The sequence below is a fragment of the Condylura cristata genome, unplaced genomic scaffold (assembly GCF_000260355.1).
Source record: "Condylura cristata isolate star-nosed mole 26May11 unplaced genomic scaffold, ConCri1.0 scaffold00023, whole genome shotgun sequence".
NCBI lineage: Eukaryota > Metazoa > Chordata > Mammalia > Eulipotyphla > Talpidae > Condylura > Condylura cristata.
In genome coordinates this window covers 19,801,126-19,813,405 of record NW_004567124.1, presented here as the reverse complement: position 1 = coordinate 19,813,405, position 12,280 = coordinate 19,801,126, and the positions used below count along the sequence as shown (strand labels likewise).

At 37.2% G+C, this 12,280-nt stretch overlaps 1 protein-coding gene across 1 annotated transcript in view; it reads right to left on the bottom strand.

Moving 5' to 3' along the window:
• CEP152 (centrosomal protein 152kDa) overlaps window positions 1–12,280 on the bottom strand; it is a 76,688-nt gene that overhangs the window by 32,172 nt on the left and 32,236 nt on the right. The window contains exons 10-12 of the mRNA XM_012728533.1: window positions 11,019–11,110; window positions 10,166–10,329; window positions 2,787–2,997 (exon numbers count right to left, since the gene is read on the bottom strand). Of these exons, the coding sequence (XP_012583987.1) occupies window positions 2,787–2,997; window positions 10,166–10,329; window positions 11,019–11,110 (467 nt within the window). The remainder of the gene's footprint in view (window positions 1–2,786; window positions 2,998–10,165; window positions 10,330–11,018; window positions 11,111–12,280) is intronic.

The window sequence follows — 12,280 nt, the reverse complement described above, 5'->3', positions numbered from 1 at the left end:
TGGTAGATACATATTTTATTAAGTAAGTACAATTTTTTTAAAGATTTATTTATTTCTGCATATAGAACTAGGGTACAAGCCAGAGGTGCAGGGGCGGTGAGAGGATTTACCAGGAACAGAGTGGGGAGCGGAACAGGAAGATCAATGAAGCACACTGCTGAAGGGAGCAGCAGGCAGGTCAGGAGATGTCTGCCATGCTGTGTGGGTCACCTCCGGGGCCGGGGATAGAACTCACATTGAGGCAGCTGGAACTAGCTTGCAGTGCTACACCCTAACCCATTGCACCACCAGGGAGGGCCACAAGAAGTACAATTTTTAAGGCTCATGATGGACTTTGACAAATTGTTTGGAAAAAAATCATACAAACATATACTGACAGGAGTGCTTACTTTGTGCCACTCACTCTACCTCCAACAATAGTGACTATAAGTGCAGATTGTCGTGGATGGGGAAAGGGTCCCAACAACTGCTTCTTTTTGCACTTCTCATCTTGCATTGGAGGGGAGCCTTTCATGCACCATTACTGTTCATTTGTTTTTTCATCTTCCCAAGTTTGCCTGTTCATATGACTTTGCATATTTCCCTCTTATCATCTCTTGTCCTTATCAATTACACTTCCTCACTCACACTCAGTGAGTGCATACTAATTCAACAAATATTTACCGAATAAATATACAAGTAAGTATCAAGAAAATATTCCTGAGAAATTCCTTCATCATGAGTTGAAACAGGACATAAGCAGAAAAGACTGAAGTCACATGTCAAAAAATACAAAATGTAGACTGCTGAGAAATCACAAAGACAAAGCAGTTGGAAACAAAGTGTATTGAAAGATGAGAGCTGTCTTTGATCTACTGATCAACTTCCGATCTACTGAACAATCAAACTATAGGCACAAAGGGAAAAAAACAAAATATGGCAACCATCAACCATCATGTATGTGAAAAATCTATCTGTAGAGCCCACACCCTGGGTGATTTCAACAGAAAGCAAAGCAAGCACCGTGAAACCAAGCTGAGCTTCAGACCTCAGAACAGGTCCTGCTGTCCTAAATCATGGGCCACCCCAACCAAAAACTTCACTTAGCCAGTTGTGATCTTACAGCAAAAAGGACAGGAGTTTTTATTCCCATTCTTATGTGAAACATACGGACACAATTAAAACAGCTTGATTTAAAGATGTTAAATGTGCTGGGGCTGAAGAGGTTATTTTCATTTGGTTGTTAATAACACTGAAACCAATCTTGTCCTCCTCAAACATAGTTATGCAGAAAAAAAGAACCAGACTGGGCAGGAAGCACACTATTATTTCTGGAAAATAAAGTAGACAATTAACATTTTATGCTAAAAATTACCATAGAGCATCTTGCATACTTTGCTTTAAATGGGTCTGTTTTAATGAGCAAAGCTCCTCATTTACAAGACCAGCAGATAAAACAGTACTGAAACAGGAAGCAAAGAATTTTTCCATTCAAGAGGAAAAGGACCATATTATCTATAGTCATTTTCCCCTTTCCCTTTCTTTTTAACTTTTTTTTAAAAAAAGATTTATTTATTTATTCATATAGAGCTGGGGTATAGGCCATGGGAGGGTGAGAGGATTCGACAGAGAGGGGAGCAGAAAAGGCAGATGACGAAGTACACTGCTGAGGGGAGCAGCGGGCAGGTCAGGAGAGGTCTGCCACACCATGTGGTCACCTCTGGGGCAGGCGGGGATTGAACTCATGCGGAAGTGGCTTAAGCTTCTCAGTGCTGTGCTTTAACCCGCTGCACCACCAGGAGGACCATTAACTAACTTTTTAATGTATTATTTTCTACTAGAAGTATACATAAGTTGGGACTATAAAATATGCAACAGTGAAAGCAGCTATTAAGGGAGAACCCTAGGGTTCTTTGTGATTACATGAATTTGGAATAACACTGACCTACTTATTAATCAATGGTTTTAGTTTCAGGTTTCCTAAAGACCATAACCTCAGCTAGGTCACAATTGTCTCTAGCTTCATTTTCCTCCTCTATCAAGTAAAGTGACTAATGAAAGGCTACACAGATGGACTTTAAAGAGACTGCCATAACTGAATCTGCATTTTTCCGATCTGAGACTCCCATACTTTATAACTCATGTCCTTATACAGAATGAAGTGTTACAGGAAAATGGACCAGAGAAATTGCACTTATAAAATGCAATTTTAAATCTGTGCAAAATTTAACTAGATTTTAGAACACTGATAGTACAAGCCAATCTGGAAACTGGAGGAAATACAGATACCTTAACTAGGCCGAAAGCTTCTTTGGAATTGTAGTAAGGAATTTACCTAATTGGCATTTCATTTACTAGGAGCCAAGAGTAACCAGAAAATATATTCCTTTAAGCTGCATTTCCTTCTTTAAACTTTATTTCTTCTAAAAATGTCAAATGAACCCATGAAAGACAAAGGTTTAATTTAAAGGTGAAACTTGTGTTTCCTTTAGTAAGCGTTAAAAGGTGGCTTAATTTGGGCCCTCCCTGGTGGCTCAGCAGGTTAAAGCATTACACTAAGAAGCTAAAGTCACTTCGCATGAGTTCGATTCCCGCCTGCCCCAGAGGTGACCACATGGCACGGTAGACCTCTCCTGACCCGCCCTCTGCTCCCCTCAGCAGCGCACTTCATATATCTGCCTGTTCTGCTCCCTACTCTGTCTCTGGTGAATCCTCTCGCCGCCCCTGCATCTCTGGCCTGTACCCCAGTTCTGTATGCACAAATAAATAAATCTTAAAAAAAAAAAAAAAAGTGGGCTTCTACGAACCTTACGATCCTCAAGTTCGCTACTTCTTCCCTCCTTCTCTTGTTGGAGATCTTCAATTTTCTTTTGACAGTCTTTGAGATCATTCTGTAACTGAGACACCAGATGACGCTTCACAGAGTTGCTACCCAGCAAACGCTGCACTTCTGCTTTCAGCTTCACAATGACTTCGTCTTTGGAGAGCTCTTCATTTGGGTCTCCTTGCTGTACAATGCTAATGGAAAATTATTTTAAAAATCAAAACAGGTAGTAAATTGAGAATGTTTATTCCTTAAAAGCAATGAATTGTAATAGTTTTGTGACCTATACAGCTAGATGCTAGTATTTCAAAATACATGGAAGCTTTGCCACCTGAAGAATATACAGGGAATCACCTTGGCATGTCCCTACTAAATAAGCTTATTCCTAGGAAGACCATTAAGTTTATTCTTGCTGCCTCACTGAAAGGAGTTCAGTTAACCATGTGAAATTCAATGTGGTTCGTTTGTTTACAGTAAACTTCATGCTATCGAATTCTAAGAGAAACAATCTAAAAATAAAAGGAGGAAGAGAACCGTAAGCACTAGCCATCCTAATCAACAATTTCTGTTCTTTTTTATTAAAACACAAATTTGAGTGGATATTTGAGCAAAGGAGAAAAAAATTACAAAAATGAAAGCCACCCTAAAGACCAAATTTATCACCCTGCTTTTCAAAAATAACTAGAAAACCAAGTAAAATACATGAAACAATGGTTTTCAGTATCAGACAAGTAGCATAGCACAGTGATAATGTAAAAAAGAAAACAAACAAGGTGAGCTCTGTGAATGTCACAACTTCCTGCTCAGAATATTTCTAGACTGTAACACAGGGAGAAGAAACCCAAAGAGGGTATTAAAATTCCAACACGCCACAAGAAGTTGAGTTGCAGCAGGTGGAGGTCAAAATGGCTACATCTGAAAGAGGGTAATATTGTGAGAAAGCTATGGAAAGGCAGTTACATAGAAAGAGAGCTCTAGAGATCTGTGCATACACGTGAGGAAATTACCTTACAGTCAGGGAAAGAACCACAGAAAAGGTAGAGGGTTGAGAACAGATCGTATGCCAAAGAGCTGTAGTGGAAAGGTCTCCTAATTCACAGACCAGCAAATATTCCCTCAGTAATTAGGGCCAAATTAGCACCCAGATTAAAAGCTGCTTAAAGTCTGAACTAATAGAGCCTATACAGAAAGCCTTGATAAGATCACATAGATGCCAGGTACCATAAAATGTCCAAAATTAATAACAGTATTTTTTATTATAATAAAATCCAGCATCTAAAACATAAAATTGAGAACATCTAGCACCCAATCAAATATTACAAGCATGAAAATAATCAGGAAAGAAAATATGAACATAAATAGAAGAAATATCTATCAATAGAAAACTGCCCCAGGAGTGACATATACAACAGAATTAATGAACACATTGCTATGTTCAAGAAAAGAGAGAGAAAAAGTAAACATAATGAGGAGAGAAATTTAAGATATAAAAAAGAGCCATTTGGACTTAATATAGAGAAAAATACATAATATCTAAAATTAAATATATACTAGATGAGATTAACAGTATAAGTTACTTATGAAGCTAATTTGGAAGCATAAGCAAGCAAGAATAATCAGGAAAACTCTTCACAAGAATGACAATTCCAGATTGGTGGTAGAACAAAAGTACAAGACAAAATAACAAAGTTTTTAGAAGGCAGCATAAGGAATCATTTCATGAGCCTGAAGAAAAGATTTCTTAAAGGGAACATAAAAAAGTATAGCAAAGCATTAGCAAAGACTGATAAATTTAACTACAGTTTAAAAAATGTCACTCATTAAAAGACACAAGAAATTAAAAAGGCAACTAAGAATAAAACATTTCCTATACACATAACCATCAAAAAACTCATACCCAGAACAGATACTTACCAAAAAAAAACCAAAAAAAAAAAACAAAACTAGAGATTGAAAAACCATCACACACACAAAAAAAAAAAGCCATTTACAAATGGAAATGGAAAAGGGACAAGAAAAAGGATCTCACTCCCTCCCATTTCTCTCTCACCCAAGCAACCAAGAACCACAAAACATTTTTTTAATGAGCTCAATCTTAATAATCCAAGACAATGCAAAGTAAAACACAATAAAATATTGTAAAATACATCAAATGGCTAAAACTAAAAGATGATATCCAGTGTTATCAAGGAGAAAGAAAAATTGTGGCTTTCATATACTTCTGGTAAGGATGCAAATTAGCACAATTTAAAAATCTTTTGGCACTAACCATTAAAGTTGAAGCACACTTCTACATAGATGCCCACTTCTAAGTATATAACCAATAGGAATGTATACACAAAGTAACACTGAGAATATAAGAATGCAAAGTATTATAGAATATTCATACAAATAAATACATTTACACACACATGTGAACAAGCTACAGGTACATGCTACATCATATGTCTCACCAAAAAAAGTAGAGTGAAGAAAATCTAAAGAATATCTATATCTATTAAAACAATAAAATTCACAGCTAGTATTCATGCTTAATGGAGAATGACTTTAAACACTTCCTAGTAAGATCAGTTTAACCATTCTTCAAAATGCTAAACACAGTTGATATGACTTAGTAACACCACTAGTAGATAGGAACATAGGTGATTGATATATAACAGATATATGATAGAAAAAAAATGAACACACATGTCCACACAAAAAATTATGCACAAATGATCATAGCAGCATTAGGAACAAGTCAAATAAAAATCTATCAGCTGAAAAAAAAAATCTATCAGCTGATACGTGAATAAGCAATGTGTATATTTATAAAGTGGAATATTATCCAACTATAAAATGCAATCAAGTACTAATGGATGCTATCACATGACTGAATCTTGAAAGCATTATGCTAAAAGAAATAAGTCAACCACAGAAGATCACATAGATGAGTCCATTTATGTGAAAGGTACAGAACAGGCAAATCCATACAAACAGGAAGTCTCTGTGTCATTGCCTGTGAGGACAGGAAAAGGTAAAAGAGAAAAACTGATTGGTAAAACAGACTGGATTGCTTTTGCATGGTACTGAATTTAGGTTGTGGTGATGGTTGCACAACAAGTGAATACACTAAACATCCTACATTTCAAATAGGTGAATTTTATGATACTTGAAAGACATTTCAAGTAAGACCACAGAAGAAAAAAAATAAAAACACCTAATGAATATAAGTACAAACTTATTCTACTATATGTTTAGGCGTGAATAATTTGGCCACAAAAGAAAAACACATCCCAGAAAAATTGTCCTAACAGTTAAGATAGTAAATTAAGATTATAATTTGAAAGAGGAATTAGATGAATGGGAAAAAACATTTGTACACCAAACATCTGACAGTGGGCTGACATCCACAAAGAACTCACAAAATTCAAAAGATAAAAAAAAATTAAAAATAGTCACAAGAGCTAAATAGGCACTTCTTCAAAGACTTAAAGATGGCAAACAGGTACACAAAAAAATGTTCATCACTTATCAACCACAATGAGATACAACCTCACACTTGTGAGAATGGCTGATATTGAAAAGATCATAAACAATAAGTGTTAACAAAGATGGGGAAAAAATGAAATAAGCCTAAACTGCTAGGAATGCAGATTGGTCCAGACCCCATGGGAAACAATATGGCGGTTTCTCAAAATATTAAAAATGGATCTACAGTATGACCCAGCAATTCCTCTCCTAGGTTATCTACCCAGAGAATACAAAACCATTAATTCAAAGGGAAATATGGAATACTACTCAGCTCCTAAAAAAGATAAACTTTTGCCATTTGTAACAATGGGGATGGAGTCAGGGCATTATGCTAAGCAAAATAAGTCAGAAAGAGAAAGACAAATACCAGATGGGCCACATAAAGTAAAACCAATAATAGCAAGCCATATCATTTCACTATATGTTGAAGCTGCCAGAGGGAAAAGAGGAAAGAAGAGGTGAGAACAAAGTAGGGAGGAAGCTCAATGGACTTACAGTGAAGAACTACGGGTGATTTTATGGGAGGTGTGATATGGTAACAATACCTTAAGCGGGAGATCCTATGCATCTAAAACAGTCAAAATTGTAAGTCAATGTTAATCAGTTAAAATTAGTAAACAGAAAATAGTCTACTTTTAAAAAAATAGCCTCTAATATTTTTATTATTTTCAGTTTCAGGTGTTTCCAAATGAAATAAGAGAATTAAAAAATATAAAATGTATATACACATACACATGTAGAGGGAAGGTGAATATTGGGTTTAATTTTTAAACATATAAAAGGAGGTTCTAGCCTAAGTTCGATCCCTGGCCAGGGAGCTAACCCACAGGCCCAGCAGACCTCTCCTGTCTCACCAGCTGCTTTTCTAAGTGTATTTCAGAAGATTTGCCTGTTCTGCTCCCTACTCTGTCCCTGATGAATCCTCTCATCCCCCCATACCTCTGACCTACATCCATTCTACACAAAAACAAATGTAAAAAAATTTTTTTTAATTACTTAAAAAAATAAAAGGAGTGGCTTGCAATACACTACATATTTATCAATATGCATCACTTTTACATACATAATCTGTATGGTGCAAATATTTGTTTATATAGACATCTATTTCAACTACATCATTTATACAGAAATAGAAGGAAAAGATATACAATAATATAAGTAATATAAAATATATTACAGTGTATCTTCCTGTGCTGTAAGACATGGTGAATTAACCATAAGCATCAATGTTTATTTTGCCTAGTTGACAAACTGGAAATCCCTTCTTTCTTTCCTTGCTGAATGCTGACCACTGAAAGGGCACATCATGTACTCCTTGAGAAAGTCAAGTCAGAGAGCAGAGAAAAGTGCTTGCTAAAATAATTTTCTCTCTTTTCCCAAAAGGGAAAAAACCAGCAGTGGTGATCAGTCCTGCAGAAGGCTCACGACTGAACCCTTGGAAGTCAGTTCCCCTAAATCCAAATAAACTCTAGTCCCTTATGAAGCCTGCTGAGAACACCAAAGGGAAAAAGCATTCCACTTGTTAAATGTTTATTATTTGAGCTTCACAGCCAACTATAATAAGGGAAAGGGGAAGCTGTCTGCAAGCACATGCAGATTTAGCTACTCAAATTCCATGAATGTGAAATAGAACACTGAAGCTGAATCCTTAAAATTTACTAGTAAGTAGCTTGAGGCAGGTGGTGGTTGGGAATAAAGGTTTGGAGCCACTAACATATGGGTCACCGATTTTGAAAGCAGCTCAAGTCAACAAAGAACTAAAATTCTTGACACTGGGAAAAGTGTTGCTTCCTCTAAGAATCACAGCCTAGCCTCCCTCTGAAGTGCAGAATTAAAATACAAATTCTCTAAATCTGCTGCTGAACAGAACTTTCAGGATACTTATGTATTTGTACTGCATTGCATGGAACCTAAAACACAGAGGAGAGTAAACAGTCTCACTAAAAATAAAGATGGTGAGCTCAGTCTTAAACCATATCCCAGTGCTCTGAGCCAAATGCATCCGAGAAAGGTTTTCTGTAGCATGAAGGCAATCTTTTCCAAATAGCCCAGCTCTCATTCTTATGCCAAAAGGAATAGGTAATACCCGCCTTTGTACATCAAGCATAATATTTGGCACATAGCACTTAGCTGCTTACGTGTCTCCCTCTTCCCAACCAGACTAATGTAAACTCCCACTGGAAAATGTTGATCTCATCTTTTGTATTCTACCCCCAGATTCTTGCATAGCACCTTCCAAATAGTAAGTGCATAAAAATGTACCCTCAACATGCCAACGTTTAAAGGGTTGGCTACTATGTAAATATGGACTAACAGATTTCCATGACAGTTAAGTTCTAGATTCAAGTACTGATTTATATCTCATACAAGCCTGTATGAGATATGTTCACTATCATCATTATAAGGGAAATATAAATTAAAGCTGCAGGGAAATATCTCACACCCCAGTGAGAACGGTCTATTTCAAAAAACAACAAATGTGGGCAAGGATGTGGCGGAAAAGAACACTAATCCATTGTTGGCGGAAATGTTATTTGGTACAGTCTCTATGGAAAAATTATGGAGATATTTAAAAAATAAAAATGGAGGGCCCTCCCTGGTGGCTCAGCATGTTAAAGCATAGCACTAAGAAGCTAAAGCTACTTCAGCATGAGTTAGACCCCAGCCCTGGAGGTGACCCACATGGCATGGCAGACCTCTCCTGACCCGCCTGCTGCTCCCCTCAGCAGTACAATTTGTAAGTTGGCCTGTTCTGCTCCCCACTTTGTCTCTGGTGAATCCTCTCAGTGCCCCTGCACCTCTTGTCTATACCCCAGTTCTGTATTCAAATAAATAAATCTTTAAAAAATAAATAAAGGAAAAATGGAAATGCCATATAACTCTGCAATACCTAGGTATTGATCCAAAGCATATGGAAACACTAACACACACACACAAAGTATGCTCATCTATGTTCACGGCAGGATTACTCACAATTGCCCTGTCATGAAACCAACCCTAGCAACCAGGACAGACCACTGGATAAAGAAACTGTGGCTATCTACATAATGGAATACTAGTTTGGCTATTTAAAAAAATGAAATAATGCCTTTGGAGACAAAATGGCTGGACCTTGAGGTGATTATGCCAAGTAAAATAAGTCATAAACTGACAGACAGATAAGGATGGCTTCACTTTCTGTGAACGGAAATAACAAAGAACATATATTGGCAAGCACAACAAAAACAATTCTTAGACTCTGAAAAATAAACTGGTTACCAGAGAGGACAGGGAAGAGGGGCACAGAGCACAGACATGGGAGGTTGGGGGGGAGGGCAAGCGAGGAATGTGCACATATGGAGGAGTAAAAATGTAACCCCAAACTTAAGTAGACGTAACCAACTGAAAAATTAATAATATATAGTCTATCCTAGTCCATTTGGTACCCTCTTGGTGCTTTGGAACATACATTTGAAGAGTTATGAATTTGTACTAAAACACATATAGAAACTTCCCCTCTCAGTACCTAAGCATGTCTTCCCATAAAACTGCTAAAATAACTGTACTAAATAATAACATACAAGACAGAATCCCTATTTGCAAAGTAAAATCACATTGAGTTCTGAGAGAATTTAATGCCACTGATAAATGCTTTCAACTGTGTTAACAGTTTCACCTTAGTAGTAAAACAAATAGAACACCTCAATATACCAATACTCAAGGTTTCTGTTCACTTTGATTTCAGATCATTTGCTTTTCATTAAGCAAATTCCTAATTAGCTCATTAATATATGCCTGATACTATTAGTTTACTATGATTTTTAGCATTATCAGTGTAGGTTTTTCTACAGTTAACTATTTTTTGGATACCTCTTAATTTTTGTTTTTTTCCAGTTGACTTTTTTAATACCCAAATCCACATAGGATTCAGCGAGTTCTACATTTAATTCTCCTTCGGAGTCATTTGGGAGTATTCCTAGTTTCGTTGCAGATTCATAGAGAGAAATTTCATTTTTTAGTTCTGTCAATTCTTCCTAAAACACAAAAGAAATAGAAGTTATTTCCCTTATTTCCCTGTATGAAGGAACCAGTCATCCTATCTGTGCTTTGAAATTCATTTTGTTGATCAATAAACAGAGAACAGAAAGGCTTCTTCAGATACATAATTAAAAGTCACTTTAAAAGGCCAGTTATCCATCAGACTTTCAAATAAACTGATGAAACAAATTAGAAAATGAATGAGAAAGCAAACAGTAGTGTTTCTCACACCTCTCTTGCTTACATTTGTCTCCAAGAAAAGTGTTCCTTAAGCTTCAAGGCTGACCAAGTACTTTTTCTTGCTAGAATAGAGGAGAGAGCACAGCCAGGAACGTGTCGTCCTTTAATCTGCCAGAGGAGCTAACACTGGGCCTCTCCCTTCAACGGCACATAATCTGAGGGTTCCCCACACCTGTGGGTAAACTCGTCTCTGGAGCGCATGGCTGTGAGAGCGCAGGCCTGGGAAGGAGGTGATGGCCAGACTGGCAGCAGAGGGCAGCGCTCTCGCTCAGCAGTGACACACACCTGGCCTTCACTACCCAACTGTGTGGAAAGACTGTCAGTCACTCTCCTGGGCTACTTTGGAGATGATCTGAATTTGTCTTTTAAAGAAAACAATCCAGGTTCCAAAAGGTGACAGTCCCCAAATTCAGTTACCAGAGTATCTTCCAAGAGGTAACCTCACCTGCAGAGCCTTGTTCATGCTTTCGCTCATAGCATGCGCTTTCTGTGCTTGCTGCAGCTGGAGTCGGAGCTGAGCCACCTCCTGTACTGAGCCTGTGGGGGAAAGAATCACAAAATACACCAAATATGAAGGGACAAAGTACCTGTTGTATACAGAAGAACTATAATCCACTGAGGCTAACAAAGATAGAGTCCTGCTTTATTACCTTTTTTATTATCTTTTTAGGAGCATAAAGATACAGCCAGGGAGACTCAGAAGCAGTAAGTCTGGTCCAGACATTTCCAAGGCTTAGTACAGTTTCCCATATGCCCTTAGAGAGTTAAGACATGGGCTATTATAACCTTGCTCTGAATGAAGTCAGCTGTAACATTCGTTTATAGGAGCATTAACATTAAGCTCATAGAAAACCAAAGAAACCAAAGAAAAAATTATTTGGAGCCCATTTCTAATATGTAATAGAAAAATGCATCTTGTTGCTACCTTTAGCTTCTTTCTAAGTGCTTTTATTTCCACCACCTCCACCGTCCACATGCGAAAGAGACATATTAGGATTGTGCTTGTGAAACGTCAATAAGTCACTATTTTAAATGTACCAGGGGAGATTCCCATTTTAAAGAGACATTGTCAAGTGTCCTTAAAGGAAATCAGCATCTAGGACATGATTAAAGTAATGATGGCATTTTATCCCTCTAAAGAAAATCATATTTCTAAGCGCTTAATGCCAGGGCTCCCTAAGAAATGTCACATGCAACAAAAGGATAGTAACAGAGAGGACATAAATAATGACATCCCTCCACCAAAACATACACAGCTATGTAGGCAAGTCTTTGACATGAGTGCTTTCAACTCTTGAATAATCCAACCTCACACACATTGTACCAACTGTCCAGACTGAAATTCTCATGTCACAGTGTGATCTTCATAATCAGTGAAGGAATAACCACTATTTTCACAGTGTAAGTTACCAGCAAACAAGGTAGTTTTATCTATACAATAATGTTTGCATTAACCTGTGATTATGTATTGCCTTTTATGCTAATATTTTATGAAAAATTAGTAAGAAAATAAAGGCATTATTGAAACTAATACTAGGAAACATATCTCTCAAACTTAGTACCATGGAGACCATACTAGAATTTTTTTTTTTAAAGATTTATTTATTTGTGCATACAGAACTGGGGTACAGACCAGAGGCACAGGGGCGGTGAGAGGCTTCACCAGAGACAGAGTGGGGAGCAGAACAGGCAGATCTACAAAGTACA